Genomic DNA, 18,509 nt, shown 5'->3' with positions numbered 1-18,509 from the left:
TTTATCTATATATTTATGTGGTACATAAGACGTTTCGATATGGGCATGCAATGTGAAATAAGCACATCATGGAGAATGGGGTATTTATCCCCTCAAACATTTATCCTTTGGGTTACAAACAATCGAATTATACTCTTTAAGTTATTTTGAAACATACAATTATGTTATTATTGACTATAGTCAGTATATATTTTATATAGATATATATGTATATCTCACGCATTTTCTTTACCTCACACATTTTCTTTATCCATTCATCCGTTGTCAGACATGTAGGTTGATTCCATATCTTGGCTACTGTGAATAGTGCTGCAATAAACATGGAGATGTAGATATCACTTTGACATATTGATGCTCTTTCCCTTTTTTTTTTTTTTTTTTTGAGACAGAGTCTCACTCCAGCCCAGGCAGTGGTGCGATCTTGGCTCACTGCAACCTCCACCTCCTAGGTTCAAGCCATTCTCCTGCCTCAGCTTCCCAAGTAGCTGGGACTACAGGCGCACACAACCACACCCAGCTAATTTTTGTATTTTTAGTAGAGACAGGGTTTCACCATGTTGGTCAGGCTGGTCTCGAACCCCTGACCTCAAATGATCCGCCTGCCTCAGCCTCCCAAAGTGCTGGGATTACAGGCGTGAGCCACTGTGCCCAACCTGATTTCCTTTCCTTTGGGTAAGTGCCCACTGATGGGATTGCTGGATCTTGTGGTAGTTCTATTTGCAGTTTTTTGAGGATCTGCCGTACAGTTCTGCATACTCCTATATTCCCACCAACAGTGTTTAAGAGTTCCCTTGTGTTTAAGAGTTCCCTTTTCTCTGCAACCTCACCAGCATTTGTTATTTTTTGTCTTTTTGTAATTGCCGTCCTAACTGCGATAAGATATTATCTCATTGTGGGTTTCATTTGCATGTCCCTGATGATGAATGATGTTGAGCATTTTTTCCTGTATTTGCTGGTTATCTGTCTTCTTTGGAGAAATGTCTGTTCAGAGCAAGTGCCCATTTTTTAATCCAATTGTTTGGGGGTTTTGCTTTTGAAATGTTTGAGTTCCTTGTATATTCTGGATATTAATCCCTTGGTGGATGAATAGTTTTCAAATATGTTCTCCCATTCTTTAGGTTGTCTTTTCACTCTGTTGCTTGTTTCTTTGCTCTGCAGACGTTTTTTTAGTTTAATATAATCCTGTGTGTTTATTTTTGCTTTTTTGCCTGTGCTTTTGAGGTCCTATTCATAAAATCCTTTCCCAGACCAATATCCTGAAGGATTTCCCTGTAAAAAACTAGAAGGTTTTCTTCTAGTAGTTTTATAGTTTCTGGTCTCAAAGTTAATTTTTTTTTAAAAAAAAAAAGCACATGATGAACAATATATCAACATTTTCAATAAAGATAGGATCCATCTTAGGATTGAGATTAGGGTGAGATGAATGAGGTATCATACAAGTGTAGGGTGGAATCCTACATTATTGTTCATCATATATATACATACATTTTGATTTTTTAAATGTTGCATTAATTTAAAATGTTGTATAGATAAATAATAGCACTGATATTATTGAGTTTTTATTAGGTTGATGCAAAAGTAATTGTGGTTTTTGCCATTACTTTGAATGGCAAAAGTAAACTTAAGAGGGAGAAACTATTAGATTGGTTCATAAGTAATTGCAAAACCACAACAACTTTTGCACCAACCTAATAGCTCCCCCTACTTAAATTTTACACCCAAGGATAGTGCCACACCTGCCTCACCCTAGCCCCAGCCTTGGAGAGGGAGCAGGTGTGCTGAGGCTCCTGACACTGCCTGATATCTGGGAACTCACCCAGTTCCTTGATGAAATGTAGCCTCTACGTTTATTCATTCACTTATTGGCTCATCCAACACAGTTCATTGTTCCCCATGCAGGCCAGGCATTGTGCTAGCTTCGGGGGCTGACTCAATCCCTGCCCCATGGTGCTTATGATCTCAATGACAAGAAGTGCTTATACACATAATTACTCAAATAACCACTTAATTTTAATAAAGTGCTGCAAAGGAAATGTATGGTACCTAGGATGAAATCCCCTGACCAGCTGGGCCTCAGGGAAGGCTTTCCAGAATAAGCATGATTTTAGCTGAAAATTAAAGTATGAGTGAGAACTGAAAGCACAGAAGGAAGGGAGAAGATCCCAGGAGGAAGGGGCTGCCTGTGCAAAGGCCCTGAGGGTAGGAGGGTGCTCAGTCAGGGAAGCAGGAGAGAGGTCCGCACACTTTCTCCTGGACTCACTTTTAGGGTGGGTTTGGGAGAGAAACGGCAGCCTAAGGCAGTAGTTTCCAGGCCTGGATATCCATCCGAAACACCTGAGAAATATGTTAACAATGTACATTCTCAGGCCCCAGCTGCAGAACCTGTGATTGCACAGATCTGAAGCAGGGCCCAGGAACTGTATTCTGACCTTGTCAGTCCCACTCAATCCTTAGCATTTTAGCATCTCTAGATTCAAGCTGTCCCGCCCATGAGACAGCTGCTCCAGGTGAGCTGGGCCCTGTTACTCCCTGCAGGTTTGAGTGGTTCAAGGACCTGGGGCTGAAGTGGTACGGCCTCCCTGCCGTGTCCAACATGCTCCTGGAGATTGGCGGCCTGGAGTTCAGCGCCTGTCCCTTCAGTGGCTGGTACATGGGCACAGAGATTGGTGTCCGCGACTACTGTGACAACTCCCGCTACAATATCCTGGAGGTAAGGACCCTCTCTGGTCACCACACGGAAAAGCACATAGGAGAGGGTACCAGCTCAGCAGTCCCTTTCTCCACGATGAGCTTGGTTGCTTGGAAACTTGAAGGGGTTAGAATAGAACTACAATCCCAGAGAAGCCCCTGGAAATGCCAGTGGCATCCATGTCTTTAACAACGATGAAAATGACAGTAAACACACACATAGCACATAGCACATGCTAACACCATTCGAAGCACTGTTTCTGTGTTCCATTCTCATTTAATCCTCACCTGAACCTCGAGGTATGAGAATCCGCCTTCGACAGATGACAAGCTCAAGGTCACACAGCTAGCGGGCAGCAGGGCTGGGACGTGTGTCTGGTTTGACTTTATGGTCCAAGTTCATTACCACCCCACTCCACTGCCTCTCAGTCTTAAATCTTGTTAGAAGAGCTTGAGGATGACTGACAAACTCGGGACATATTTAGTGTCTTTTCTAAAAAACCAGGGAGGAGGGTTGGCAGTGGTTCCCCACTCTAAGCATTTCTCGGCGGAGGGTCTGATTCCCTCCCGGGCTGAGTCATCCGTATCTACTAAAAAGTGCTGGAGCGGTGCTTCCTGAAGCCCAACTTTGGTGAAAGCATCATGATTGCTGCATTTTTGTCAGCAAATGTCTCTAACAACACTCTGCTGCTGTTGGATTTGTTTCAAAAGAGGGCCCCGAAAAACAGAGAAGTTAAGCATCGGGCCTGTGTCACACAGGAACTAAGGCACAGAACCAAGATTAGAACCCAGAACCGAGCATCAGGTTTGTGTTGTTAAAAATCCACTGGTTGGCTGGGCGCGGTGGCTCACACCTGTAATCCCGGCACTTTGGGAGGCCAAGGCAGGCGGATCACAGCCTGGAGTTTGAGACCAGCCTGACCAACATGGTGAAACCCCGTCTCTACTAAAAATAGAAAAATTAGCCAGGCGTGGTGGCGTGCACCTATAATCCCAGCTACTCAGGAGGTTGAACCAGGAGAATCACTTGAACTGGGGAGGCGGAGGTTGCAGTGAACTGAGATTGTGCCACTGCACTCCAGCCTGGGCGACAGAGCAAGACTCCATCTCAAAGAAAAAAAAAAAGCCACTGGTATCACTGTGGAAAACAGATGCCAGGGATCCTCAGCTTTGCCACACATCGGAGGGTACCTGGGGGGCTTCGCGATGCCTGGGTCCCACTCATCGGGGTTCTGATGTCATAGGTCTGGGGTGGGCCCTGGGTATCTGCATTTTTGCAAAGTTCCTTAGGAGATTCTTCTGGACAACCACTGATGCATGCAAACTTCTTTTTTCTTTCTTTCTTTTTTTTGGAGGGTAGGGGATTGGAGTCTCGCTCTGTCACTCAGGCTTGAATGCAGTGGTGCGATCTTGGCTCACTGCAACCTCCACTTCCCGGGTTAAACAATTCTTCTGCCTCAGCCTCCCAAGTAACTGGGACTACAGGTACACACCACTACACCCGGCTAATTTTTTAAATTATTATTTTCAGTAGAGATGGTGTTTCACCATGTTGGCCAGGCTGGTCTCGAACTCCTGACCTCAGGTGATCCACCCACCTTGGCCTCCCAAAGTGCCGGGATTACAGGGGTGAGCCACCATGCCCAGCCTAAACAACCACTAATGCGTGCAAACTTCTGGCAGGAAGGAAAAAATGTTTCAGGCGGTTTTCGTAGATGTGGCTTAACTTGCATTTGGGGATTGTTTTTTAAGGAGTTCCCCCCCCCCCCCGCAATTAATTTCTATTCTTTTAACCAAAATAATGCATAGAATAACAATAGCATTGTTCTTCTATACATACTTTCCTCTGTGTGTGTACTTTCCTCTGTCATACACTCCAGCTTTATATGTATTTATGGAAAGCAGCATCAAATTTCTTACTTCCCACAAATGTGTCGCTGATAGAGACCCCAAGCAGAAACTAATGCCTCAGCCTCGAAGAGTGAGTTCATAAGTCTGCTCTCTGATTTCTGTTTACATTTCAGTTGCAAAGAGTAGTCTCCGGGTAATTGAAATGAGCCTCTCTCCCACCCGACCCTCCAATTCCATCTGCCATGATGTACAAACGTTGACAGCTGGGTCTGGGAGCAGTTTACCCAAACCCAAGACATTGCTGCATTCTAGTCCCATAATGAGACCTGGGTTCCCACCAGTGACTAGTATTGACAGAGGAAGTGAAAAGCAGGCCTTTAATTAATGCACTTGCTATTGGGTCTTCCCTGCTCCTGACACCAGCTCCTGCTTCTGCCTTAGCTGTAACACGCATGTCATGAGTTCCTTTCTTTGCAAGTGATTTTACTGAAGGCATCAGCTGCTTGGAGAGCAGCTCCAAGGTCTTCGATATTAGGTATCTCCCTGGGCTCCAACTCTGAGGCTAGCTGGTTCTGCGGACACTGGACATGTCCAGGCACCTCTCTGAGCCTCAGTTTCCTCATCTGTCAGATGGAGACTGGCAGGGGCCTCATGAGCTCAAAGCACCCATGGCCTAGATGCTAGGTCGTGACCACTCTAGGGGTAGAGTAGGATGGATGAAGAGCTTTTCCTACTAGAAAGCAGATGATGCACTCACAGACCCACATCTCTGTTAAAATGCTGCAGGGGCTGGGTGCAGCAGCTCACGCCTGTAATCCCAGCACTTTGGGAAGCTGAGGCAGGTGGATCACAGGGTCAAGAGATCGAGACCATCCTAGCCAACATAGTGAAATCCCATCTCTACTAAAGTTACAAAAATTAGCTGGGCATGGTGGTACGCACCTGTAGTCCCAGCTACTTGGGAGGCTGAGGCAGGAGAATCACTTGAACCCAGGAGGCAGAGGTTGCAGTGAGCCGAGATCATGCCACTGCACTCTACCCTGGCGACAGAGCAAGACTCCATCTAAAAAAAAAAAAAAAAAATGCTCAGAGATCCTGCCCGCTGTGCCTATCACATCTGGAATAACATCCTGACTCCTTGGCCTGTCTTTCAAGATCTTGTACCAGCTAGTCCTGTCTCACTGCCACCAATTACCTCTTTCGTACCACCCTCCTCCAAGCACCCTCTGGCCTTCTTTCTGTATCTAAGATAGCCCAAGCCTCATCCCACCCCAGGGCCTTTGCTCTTGCTGCCCCCTCTGCCTAGAGCACTCCCTCCCCAGATCTGCAGGTATCTGACTGCTTCTCATCACTTAGGCCTCGCCTTGCATGCTGTCTCCACAGTGGGCCTTCCCTGACTACCCCGGCTGAATTAGCCCAGCCCCTATATCCCTCTTCATCCCATTTCTTTATTTTCTTCCTAGGAATTAGCACCTACCACTATATTAAGTGTCTCTCTCCCCCATTAGAATACAAGCTTAATAATTAAAGGGCTAGCCAAGTCTCTAGTTTCCTGCTGCTGGTAGGTTCTCAATAAAAATTGTAACTTTTTAAATATTTTTACATTTTTATTTCATACCTAGTCCAACAGATCAATAAAAAATTTTTGAATGATTGAGTTCATTAGTCTATGAATTCATTGATTAATTAATTAAGAAATTCTTGGCCAGGCAAGGTGGCTCATGCCTGTAATCCCAACACTTTGGGAGGCCAAGGCAGGTGGATTACTTGAGGCCAGGAGTTTGAGACCAACCTGGCCAACATGGTGAAACTCCATCTCTACTAAAAATACAAAAACTTAGCCAGGCATAGTGGCAGATGGCTGTAATTCCAGCTGCTCAGGAGGCTGAGGCAGGAGAATCGCTTGAACCCAGGAGGTGGAGGTTGCAGTGAGCCGAGATCGCACCACTGCACTCGAGCCTGGGCGATAAAGTGAGACTCCATTTATAAGAAAAGAAAAGAAATTCTTTCATGCCACTAGCCCTGTCCCTCTTCAATCTGAAATCCAGAGATACTCCAGCCTGTAAATCTGTGTTTCCTTCCTCTTTCAGGAAGTGGCCAAGAAGATGAACTTAGACATGAGGAAGACGTCCTCGCTGTGGAAGGACCAGGCGCTGGTGGAGATCAATATCGCGGTTCTCTATAGCTTCCAGGTAACACCAGGGCCCGCACCACCAGGGTCAAGCCTCAGATGGGAGCTCAAACCTTTCAGAGCCTTGGTGCAGAGGGTCAAGAGACCTCACTGCCAGACACCACCTCTGGGGGGATTGTGTCCATGAACATGGTCTAACTTCCATCCTGCATGCCCTCCTCTCCAGTGTGGATCTTGGGTGGGGACCATTTGATGAAGAGATGAACAGACGGTGGCAGAGGTAGGGGAGTGTTCTGTCTTGTTGCTTAGAGTTCTTTAGAATTCAGACAAGAGGCATCCTTTCTGTCTTGTCATCTCTTAGGGCCTCAGACTATCACATAACAGAGACAAATACTCTTCAACATGGTCAGAAACATATAGGCTCCTAAATGCATAAGGCTGTGCTAAATGGCATTATAGCAGGATGGCTGGAAAATGTATCAACTAAGCCTAAGCCACAACACTTTTTTTTTTTTTTTTTTTTTTTGAGATGGAGTTTCACTCGTCGCCCAGACTAGAGTGCAGTGGCACAATCTCGACTCACTGCAACCTCCACCTCCCAGGTCCAAGTGATTCTCCTGCCTCAGCCTCCTGAGTAGCTGGGATTATGGGTGCCTGCCACCACGCCCAGCTAATTTTTGTATTTTTAGTAGAGATGGAGTTTCACCATGTTGGCCAGGCTGGTCTTGAACTCTGACTTCAGGTGATTCACCTGCCTCGGCCTCCCAAAGTGCTGAGATTATAGGCGTGAATCACGCCTGGCCACCACAACACTTTTGAGAGCCAGAGGGGGACACTAGTAATAACTATGCCAGGACAATGGACATCAACTAGGATTCTCCTGGGCCAACCAGGAGATCTAGAGACTAGAATTTGCTCTCTATAATAGGGGCCATCACTGTCCTCTGGGGGCTTCCAGTCTAGGCAGCTAGCCCCCCATAGATGCACATGAGAGGCACACACAGCCAGCAGAATGAATGTGTTAAATCAAGCCATGGAGGGATAGGAATAGAAGCCATAGGTCCCCATGTCAGATCTGGTTGGAGTGGGTGCGCTGAGGAATGTCAGAGGAAAGGGACAAGTTGAGACAGGGCAAGAAGGAAGGAGGCCACCTCCCTTCTCTCTTAACCATGGAGAATAAGGTTTCAGGAGTGTGGCATGTGGCCTGATGGACTGGTATGAAGTCTGTCAAGCCAGAGACAACAGGGATGTGATTGAGATGAGCAATGAAAACTAGCCAGGCACTATGGCTCACTCTTGTAATCCCAGCACTTTGGGAGGCCAAGGCAGGCAAATCACCTGAGGTCGGGAGTTCAAGACCAGCCTGGGCAACATGGCGAAATCCCATCTCTACTAAAAATACAAAAAATTAGCCTGGTGTGGTGGCACATGCCTGTAATCCCAGCTACTCAGGAGGCTGAGGCAGGAGAATTGCTTGAACCCGGGAGGTGGAGGTTGCAGTAAGCCGAGATCGGGCCACTGCACTCCAGCCTGGGTTACAAGAGCGAGACTCCATCTCAAAAAAAAAAAAAGATGAATAATGAAAACAGAAAAGTGTAGGAAGGGAACAAGGTTTGTGGGCACAGAGAGAAAACATTGCTTGGACAAGATGTGAATTCAAACCCATCAACCACAGCAGGCTCTGGGGCCAGCTTTCCCTGACAGCCAGTCCACCCCACCTCAGCTGGGATGTGCTTGTTTTATTTCTTAATCGACTCATCTTTATTACTTAAAAATGTATATTTTAAGATTTTATATCACCACCCTAAATGGAGAGCCAGCACTGGTTGCCATAAATATGTTAATTATAATATTAAATAAACAAATAAGCAAACAGAAGGAAAACAAATCAAAGTTGAGCAATTCTAGCTAGATACTGGCTGAGGTTCCTCCCTCTTATTAAAAAAAAAAAAAAAAAAAAAAGAGCGGGGCAGTGGATACAGCGGCTCATGCCTGTAATCCCAGCACTTTGGGAGGCCGAGGCAGGTGGATCACTTGAGCCCAAGAGTTCAAAGCCAACCTTGGCAACATAGTGAGACCCTGTCTCTATAATAAATAACAAATAAAAAAAGAAGATATACAAACGACCAACAAACATATGAAAAAATTGCTCAACATCACATCACTAATGATCAGGGAAATGCAAATCAAAACCACAATGTGATACCACCTCACTCCTGCAAGAATGGCCATGAACAAAAAATAACCGATGTCGGTGTGGATGCAGTGAAAAGGGAATCCTTCTACAGTGCTGGTGGGAATGTAAACTAGTACAGCCACTATGGGAAACGATGTGGAGATTCCTTAAAGAACTAAAAGTAGGCGGGGCGCAGTGGCTCACACCTGTAATCCCGACACTTTGGGAGGCTGAGGCGGGTAGATCATCTGAGGTCAGGAGTTCAAGAGCAGCCTGGCCAATGTGGTGAAGCCCATCTCTAGTAAAAATACAAAAATTAGTCGGGCAGTAGTGGCATGCGCCTGTAATCCCAGCTACTCAGGAGGCTGAGGCAGGAGAATCACTTGAGCCTGGAAGGTAGAGGTTGCGGTGAGCTGAGATTGCGCCACTGTACTCCAGTCTGGAGGACAGAGTGAGACCCGGTATCAAAAAAAAAAAAAAACAAAAAAAAACCTAAAAGAAGTCATTATACAAAAAAGATACTTGCACACACATGTTTATAGCAGCACAATTCGCAATTGCTAAAAATGTGGAACCAATCGAATTCATGGCATTCGCAGCAACCTGGATGGGAATGGAGACTGTTATTCTAAGTGAAGTAACTCAGGAATGGAAAACCAAACATCGTATGTTCTCACTCATAAGTGGGAGCTAAGCTATGAGGATGCAAAGGCATAAGAATGACACAGTGGACTTTGGGGACTAAGTGGGGAAAGGTGGGAAGGGGTGAGGGATAAAAGACTACAAATTGGGTGCAGTGTATACTGCTCAGGTGATGGGTGCACCAAAATCTCACAAATCACCACGCATGTAACCAAATACTGTTCCCCAAAAACCTATAAAAATTAAAAATATAAAATATAAAAATTAAAAATATAAAAAGAAAGAAAAAGGCCGAGCACTGTGGATCAAGCCTGTAATCCTAGCACTTTGGGAGGCCGAGGCGGGTGGATCACGAGGTCAGGGGATCGAGACCATCCTGGCTAACATGGTGAAATCCCATCTCTACTAAAAATACAAAAAAAAAAAAAAAATTAGCCAGGCGAGGTGGCGGGCGCCTGTAGTCCCAGCTACTTGGGAGGCTGAGGCAAGAGAATGGCGTGAACCCAGGAGGCAGAGCTTGCAGTGAGCCGAGATCGCTCCACTGCACTCCAGCCTGGGCAACTGAGCAAGACTCTATCTAAAAAAATAAAAAGAAAGAAAGAAAGAAAGAAAAGGGTGTGGGGTGGGATGGGAGAGAGGAAGATTCGCAAGATCGACAAGAAAGGTGTTAAAGATACAGAAGCACCCAACGAAGACTTTCTTCTGGGTCTAAGTAGAAGGACTGGACAAGAAATGCAAAGAGAATCTCCATTTCACTTCACACTGTTCTAAACCATCTCAGGGACCACCCTTTGGGAAATGCTGCTCTTTGGGGGAGGAAGTCCCAAAATACCCCAGCTTCTCGTACCTCCTGACCCATGTCGCCTCTCCTCCCACAGAGTGACAAAGTGACCATTGTTGACCATCACTCCGCCACCGAGTCCTTCATTAAGCACATGGAGAACGAGTACCGCTGCCGGGGAGGCTGCCCTGCCGACTGGGTGTGGATTGTGCCCCCCATGTCTGGAAGCATCACCCCTGTGTTCCACCAGGAGATGCTCAACTACCGGCTCACCCCCTCCTTCGAATACCAGGTCCTTCCCTGTCCCTGCCTCTTTTCATATTAAGTGTCCTGTATCTGGTGTGTGTGTCACATTTAGGCTCATTTCAACCCAGGCTAGCGCTCTGGACACTCAATAGCCACATGTGGCTGGTGGCTACCATAGCACGGGTCTAGCTGAAAGAACAAGAGAGACAATATGAGTCCAGCATGATGGCTTATGCCTATAATCCCAGTGACTTGGGAGGTTGAGGCGGGAGGGTGGTTTGAGACCAGGAGTTTGAGACCACCCTGGGCAATATAGTGAGACCCCATCTCTAAAAAAATTTTTAATTAGCAGTCTGGACATGGTGGATCACACCTGTGATCCCAGCACTTTGGGAGGCCAAGGCAGGTGGATCACCTGAGTCAGGAGTTCGAGACCAGCCTGGCCAACATGGCGAAACCCCATCTCTACTAAAAATACAAAAAATTAGCCTGGCATATGCCAGCTACTCAAGAGACCGAGGCAAGAGAATCGCTTGAACCCAGGAGGCAGAGGTTGCAGTGAGCTGAGATCAAGCCATTCAACTCCAGCCTGGGCAACAGAGTGGGACAGAAAGAAAGAGAGAAAGACAGAGAGGGAGAGGGAGAGGAGGAGAGGGGGAGGATGAAGAAGGGGAGAGGGAAAGAGGGTACAGGGAGAGAGGGAGAGCAGGGAGGGGGAGAGGGAGAGAGGGAGAGAAGGGGAGGGAGGGAGGGAAGGAAGGAAAAGAAGGAAGAAAGGAAGGAAGGAAGGGAAAAAGGAAAGAAGGAAGGAGAAAGAAAAAGAAAGAAAGAAAAGAAAGAAAAAGAAAGAAAGGAAGGAAGGAAGAGAGAGAAAGAGAGAAAATTAGCTGAGTGTGGTGGCACACCCTGTATAGTCCCAGCTATTTGGAAGGCTGAGGTAGGAGGATCCCTTGAGCTAAGGAGGTCAAGGCTGCAGTGAGCTATGATCACACCACTGCACTCCCGCCTGGGCAACAGAGTGAGACCCCTGCCTCCTAAAAGAGAGAGAGGGATGAAATGAAACTGAGTAGTCAGGGGTCACAAGAAGAGAGTTTGAGAGGGACTGGGGGCGGAGGGGAAAGAGCTAGCAGAACACTGCCAAGGCCAGACCACCCACTGGGCAAGGACACCCCCCCACCAACCTGCATCCCTACCCCCATGGTGGTCACCAGTGGGCAGAATTCTGGGTCAGGCAGTCACAAGCCCCAGGGGGTCCTGAGCATCCCCAACAGGAGCCAGATGCCCTCACTGCAGTGAGTGACCGTAGCCCTCTCCTCTCTTCCCAGCCTGATCCCTGGAACACCCACGTCTGGAAAGGCACCAACGGGACCCCCACAAAGCGGCGAGCCATCGGCTTCAAGAAACTGGCAGAGTAAGTTTCCTGCAGTGGGCGGGTGGGGTGGATGTGCGCACAAACTCAGAGAGCCCAGAGAAGGAGGCTGGGCAGACTCCTGTGCCCTCTGACCTCTCCGTAGGATATGATTTATTTGTCTTCTCCAGCCACCTGTGCCTTCTTTGCCTCTGAGTCTGAGCTGTGAATGTCGTTCCAACTCTTCTCCTTCTCAGCCTCACTTTCCTCATCCCAGTTTCCTAAATTCTTGTCCTGGGGCAATGGTGTGTTGGTGAACCAGCCCTCCTAATAATAATAATAATAGAAATAGTAATGGTAATACTTTGATTTTCATGGTTGCCAGTTTCCATGATGGAAATATTCCCACTATGACCAATTTCTTTTTTTTCTTTCTTTCTTTCTTTTTTGAGATAGGGTCTCACTCTGTTCCCCAGGCTGGAGGGGTCTCACTTTGTTGCCCAGGCTAGTCTCAAACACCTGGCCTCAAGCAGTCCTCCTGCCTCAGCCTCCCAAAGTGCTAGGATTACAGGCGTGAGCCACTGCGCCTGGCCTAGGAAGTCACTGAACCCAGAGTAGGGAGGAGCTGGAGTTAGTCGGCTCCAGCACACTACTGCCTGGAGAGCACCCTCGTTCAGAGCTGACCCCTAATTTTACTCATTCGTTCGTTGACTCATTCATTCATTCATTAGCTGGGTGTTGTGGCACATGCCTATAGTCCTAGCTACGCAGATTCTGTGCCAGGCACCATGTGAGGCTTCAGGGGGATCATGGCAAGCTAGACAAACGCTGTCCCTGCTGTCATGAAGCTCACAGCCATTCCTTTGTCAAAGAATCAACAAATACAGTAAACATGGCAGCTGTGGAAGGTACCATCGAGGAATGGTTCCTGGAAGTAATAATGGTTCACAGAGTTTGGGAGGTCAGGGAGGGCTTCCTAGAGGAGGTGACAATTGAGCTAAAGAATGAGATGAACAAAGTTTAAGCAAAGAAGGGCAGGAAGGGGGTTATGGCCTGAGACTACTGAGGAGTGATTTTCCTGAATCATGCCTGACCAGCCAGGGAACCAGCTGACAAGTAGGGTAGGGTTAACTAAGTTGATTTAATGGGGATGCCAGCCTTCTGCCCAAATAAAGAGAACCCCACTGATCCACTTACCAAAGATCGCTGTTTGGAGCTAACTTTTTGTCAGAAGACACTACTCTCTTTCCTCAGCTCCCTCAGGTCCAGAATTCTCTATGTATGATAACTAGTTGTACAACAGGTATCATCTAAGCCTTGGGTCCAAGAGACAAGACACTGATTGGTCTTGCACGGACCCAAACCTAGGTCCTGGTTCCATTAATAGAGCCCATAGAATCAATCAATCAATCTCTCTCTCTCTCTCTTTCTCTCTCTCTTTTCTTTTTCTGTTTCTGTCTCTTCTCTCTTCTCTCTTCTCTCCTCTCTCCTCTCTCTCTCTCTTCTCTCTGTCTTCTCTCTCTTCTCTCTCTCTCTCTTCTCTCTCTCCTCTTTCTCTCTCTCTCTTTTCTCTCTCCTCTCTCTCCCTCTTTCTCCCCCTCCCTCCCTCCATCTCTCTCCTTCCACCCTAATCCCATCCCCCAGCCAAGCAAGAACACATCAGCAGCCACCATTTCCCTAAAAAGAACATCTCAGATATTCTCAGGGAAGGCATTGTTGGCTTCAGTTCAGCTCCACTGTCTCTGGGGGAAAGGGGAGGGAGAAATCTAAAACATTAATTGCACTATTGAGTTTTGGGTAGTAACAATGGGAATTAATTATAGATGCATCTTTATGCTCAAATTATTCAAAGGGAACCCTCCAGGTACCTTTTATTCCTTTCTGTTTCTTCCCCTTAGCTAAGTCTTCCTGCAGCGTGGGCGGTTTCCCTGATTCTAAAAAATAATGAACTTAACGCCGATAATCCCAGGTGGGGGAAAGTTAGCAACTTGTCTGCAATGAGATTTCTAGTTGCAACAGGGAGGCTTGTTCAGGAGTCGAGCGCAGGTATTTCTGAGCCTCTGGCCTGTCTGCTACGTGCCCCCGGAACTCGCCCTGCCCCGTAGAGCAAAAGGAAGAGACACTGGTTTGAGCTTTTCTGTTTAGCTAGAAAGAGGCTGGATTTGATGTTCAGACTCCCCAGGGTCTCAGTGGCAGCATCTTTTAAAATTCATAACTTCTTTTATTTTTTTTTATAAAGACGAAGTCTCGCTATGTTGACCAAGCTGGTTTCAAACTCTTGGCCTCAAGTGATCCTCCCGCCTCAGCCTCCCAAAGTGCCAGGATCACAGGCATGAGCCACTATGCCCATCCCATAACTTCTTTTGATAGATATTTATTTAGTGCCTATTGGGTATCAGGCTCTGTGCAAGACCCTTGGCATGCATTGCTGAATAAATCAGACCTGGTCCTTCCCTTGTGGACCAACAAACCTCTAAAATCCCATCAAACTCAATGCCTGGTGACTTATTCGTGATTCATTTCTCTCTGTCTTTCTCTCATTCACACATGTGCATACACACATTAGAATATGAGCCCCATGACAGCTGCATGCCATAGCTATGTTCTCTATGGTCTCCAGTTCCTGTAACAATACTGACACATAGTTAGGCACTTAATAAATATTTGATGAATGAAAGAGAGAGGAAATGGATGAACGATCATCTTTTGAGGCAATACTCGGCACACTAAGGTTCTTAAGCCTGGGATCTATCAAGTAACAAGCTAGCAAAACTTAACTACTTCTTTTAACTCATGACTAATTGCTCTGGTGGGATTTTTTTTTTTTTTTTTTTTTTGATACAGAGTCTCACTCTGTCACTCAGGCTAGAGTGCAGTGGTGCCCAGTGGTGCGATTGCGGCTCACTGTAACCTCCGCCTCCTGGGTTCAAACAGTTCTCTTGCCTTAGCCTCCCAAGTAGCTGGGACTACAGGCACACAGCTGCCACGCCCGGCTAATTCTGTTGTATTTTAGTAGAGACGGGGTTTCACCTTGTTGCCCAGGCTGGTGGCAAATTCCTGAGCTCAGGCAATCCACCCGCCTCGGCCTCCCAAAGTGCTGGGATTACAGGCATGAGCTACTGCGCCCAGCCTCTGGTGGGATTTAATAAAGGATTTAATATCCAGCATTATCTCTAGAGAAGTTAAAAAAATAAAATAAAATAAAATAAAACAAAAGGATTCAATAATATGGTGCTTAAACACAAGGGCTTCGAGTGCCTCTGAGGAAACCCCTGAAGTCATCAAAGATCAAGAGAGTTCTCTTCTGTTATATTTCATGGATCCTGGTTCTTGCACAAAAGCCCCAATCCAGCATCTTCTCTCCCCTTTTCTGTTTCCCATTTCTCATCTCCATCCTCTTCCCTCCAGAGCTGTCAAGTTCTCAGCCAAGCTGATGGGGCAGGCTATGGCCAAGAGGGTCAAAGCAACCATCCTGTATGCCACGGAGACAGGCAAATCGCAAGCTTATGCCAAGACCTTGTGTGAGATCTTCAAACACGCCTTTGATGCCAAGGTAGGTGGGGGGTAGCCCTAGCTCCGCCAGCTTCTCATGGTAAATTAAGGCGGCAAGGGGAGAGAGGGAAGTCAACAGAGAAGAAGCCTTTGGCAAAGGATGAAAGCACAACTGACAATGCCTATCAGCTCACACGCACGTTGGTATAAATTTCAGGGGACTGTGATATCCCTCTCCCCATGAGTCCAGGAGTCACAAAATGAAATTCCCTTCTTTAGTGCAAAATGTTAGAGGGTTTATAAGAAACCATTCTGAGGTCAGTTTGGGAAGCTTTGCCTGAAGTACAGCTCAATGGTTTTCATTGCTGTGGCAGGACTTCCCAGAGCCTGTAATCTATAAGCATGTGTTCTAATCTCCAAAAGAGGCGAGGATAGAATATAGACGTTTCCCAAACATGTTTGATCGTGGATCACTTGTTTTCATGGAGCATCTCAGGAGACTGGGATTTTCTAGAACCTATTTTGAGAAATGTTGCTCAGACGGTGATGAGACACAGGGCAATCATCTTTCCAGAAGGCAGATATCTCAGACTTGTTTGGTCAGGTGCTCCATGCTGCTTGCAGGAGGATTAGAGAGGAGGTTGAGAAGACTTAGTCAGCTCTAGCCAGATCATTCCCAACCTAACTGGGGTCGGGAAGAATCCAAGACCAATTGACTATAAGAATCCCAAGGGATTTCATCAATATCTGTTTCTGTGTCTGTCAATCGCTTGAACCATTGCTCCAGACTCTCCACAATCCTTCAGGCCACAGTGACCATAGCAAGGTCCCACGCTACCAAAAAGCATTTAGTTCTACCCACTTGAGCCCACTGAAATACTAACACCCCAGATCTTTCAGTTCTCCTTCCAAAGGAGATGACTCAAAATGACTCACATTTTTTCTTTTCTCTCCTCTTCCCCTTCCCCCATCGCTTCCTGTCTCTCCCACCTCTTTTCTCTCCTCATCCCCTTCTTCCTCTCCCCATTCCATACCTGTGCCCCGCCCACCTAGGTGATGTCCATGGAAGAATATGACATCGTGCACCTGGAACATGAAACTCTGGTCCTCGTGGTTACCAGCACCTTTGGCAACGGAGATCCCCCTGAGAATGGGGAGGTGAGATGAGCTTTTACCTGTTTAAGAGTGTGGTTCCATCATCAGGAAGAAGTGGGGGCCACAGTTGAGACTCTTCCTGTACCTGCTATTCAGTAGCAAACCCTCCCAGAGCCCAAAGCCAGTGATTTCCATTTGGATCCAAGTTATACAAAGGTTGGACAATTCCAAGTACTCAGTCTACGGGTGTCCACTAGTTAGCAAGTCCCTGGTGAAAATGTTGTCACCTAAATAAGCTATTTGTTTGCAATCGCTGCTCCTATCATGAGCTTGATATCCCCTGATGTAGATGAGGAACGTGGGGACAATATTTTTAAGGAAGTCTCCAAAGGGAAGTTGTGTGCTGGAGGTAGGGAGTCCACATCTGTAGTCATTTAAACAGCAGGTGTATCCACTGAGTCTGTAACCCAGGCATTACTGTCCAGCCTGAGCCCCTGAGCACTCCTGACATCCTGACCTCCAGGCATCAGTCTCTTCTGTGACAGCCAGGACCCCAGACGCTCAGTACCCGACCTGATTTCCCATTTACTAAGATGTGCTAATTTCACCCATATGTTTTCACCTCCAGAAATTTGGCTGTGCGTTGATGGAAATGAGGCACCCCAACTCTGTGCAGGAAGAAAGGAAGTAAGTGAATGACCCCTCCGATGTCACCCCCCACCCCCTGAGGGTAACTGGACATTGACTTTCGGCACCTGGGGTTCACATTTGAGTTCTGGATGGTGGCTGTACTCTGAAGTCCATTTGTGATGGGTCTTAGTTGTGAGGTGTCTGCAGTCTACTAGGGCCAATATTTTGGTTTCTGAGTCACTTACAGCCTTGTGCCTCAGTTTCCTTTTCTATCAAATAGAGATTATAGCACCTGCCTTGACTTTCTAATTAGTAAGAATCAAATCACAAACTAGATGTAAAAGCACTGTGTGCTGGAGGCGGTGGCTCATGCCTGTAATCCCAGCACTTTGGGAGGCCGAGGCAGGTGGATCACGAGGTCAGGAGTTCGAGACCAGCCTGGCCAACATGGTGAAACCCCGTCTCTACTAATAATACAAAAATTAGCCAGGCGTGGTGGTGCATGCCTATAATCCCAGCTACTCGGGAGGCTGAGGCAGGAGAATCTCTTGAACTTGGGAGGTGGAGGTTGCAGTCAGCCAAGATCGCGCCATTGCACTCCAGCCTAAGCAACAAGAGCAAACTCCTTCTCAAAAAAAAAAAAAAAAAAAAAAAAGCACTGTGTAAATATTGTTCTTATTATTATTTTTCTCTCTTTGGGAACCTACATTCAAAATCAGTGCAAGGCAGTCAGGCATGGTAGCACATACCTGTGGTCTCAGCTACTCTGTAGGCTGAGCCAGAAGGATCACTTGACCCAGGAATTTGAGGCCAGCCTGAACAGCCAGACCTTTCGACAAAAAAGAAAAAAAGTTGCTAAAATCAAAGAATGGAACTTCTTTCCTTAGAAGGTTCCTGTCTGAGGCTCACAGTGAAGTTGCAGCTAATCTAGAAGTTGAGTTCAAAAGATAAGATACATCATAAGACAAAACATACCTGTAGTCAAAAATATGTTTGTAATGGAGCTGCATGTAATGTGGGACTGAGTTCTAAAGGTATTTGACAAAGTGAAAAAGCATCTAATCAAACTTACCATTGACGGCTGGGAGCGCTGGCTCATGCCTATAATCCTAGTGCTTTGGGAAGCTAAGGCAGAAGGATTGCTTGAGGCCAACAGTTCAAACCAGCCTGGGCAATTGCAAGATCCCATCTCTACAAAAAAAATTAAAAATTAGCTGGGTGTGGTAGTATGCACCTGAAGTCCCAACTACTCCAGAGGCTGAGGCAGGAGGATCACTTGAGCTCAGGAGGTCGAGGCTACAGTGAGCCATGATTGTACACAGCACCCCAGCCTAGACAATAGAGCAAGACCTTGTCTCTAAAAAATGGAAATAAAAAATTTTTTTTGAGATGAAATTTTGCACTTATCACCAAGGCTGGAGTACAATGG

At 46.6% G+C, this 18,509-nt stretch overlaps 1 protein-coding gene across 1 annotated transcript in view; it reads left to right on the top strand.

The window, feature by feature from the left end:
* The window catches only part of NOS1 (nitric oxide synthase 1), a 145,799-nt gene that overhangs the window by 86,833 nt on the left and 40,457 nt on the right, over positions 1–18,509 (top strand). The window contains exons 10-16 of the mRNA XM_025402120.1: positions 2,536–2,710; positions 6,630–6,731; positions 10,367–10,561; positions 11,841–11,926; positions 15,272–15,416; positions 16,409–16,513; positions 17,079–17,137. Coding sequence (XP_025257905.1) covers positions 2,536–2,710; positions 6,630–6,731; positions 10,367–10,561; positions 11,841–11,926; positions 15,272–15,416; positions 16,409–16,513; positions 17,079–17,137 — 867 coding nt within the window. The remainder of the gene's footprint in view (positions 1–2,535; positions 2,711–6,629; positions 6,732–10,366; positions 10,562–11,840; positions 11,927–15,271; positions 15,417–16,408; positions 16,514–17,078; positions 17,138–18,509) is intronic.

The sequence above is a fragment of the Theropithecus gelada genome, chromosome 11 (assembly GCF_003255815.1).
Source record: "Theropithecus gelada isolate Dixy chromosome 11, Tgel_1.0, whole genome shotgun sequence".
NCBI classification, from domain to species: domain Eukaryota; kingdom Metazoa; phylum Chordata; class Mammalia; order Primates; family Cercopithecidae; genus Theropithecus; species Theropithecus gelada.
The sequence above is the reverse complement of the archived record's forward strand: the minus strand, read 5'-3'. Positions and strand labels throughout refer to the sequence as shown.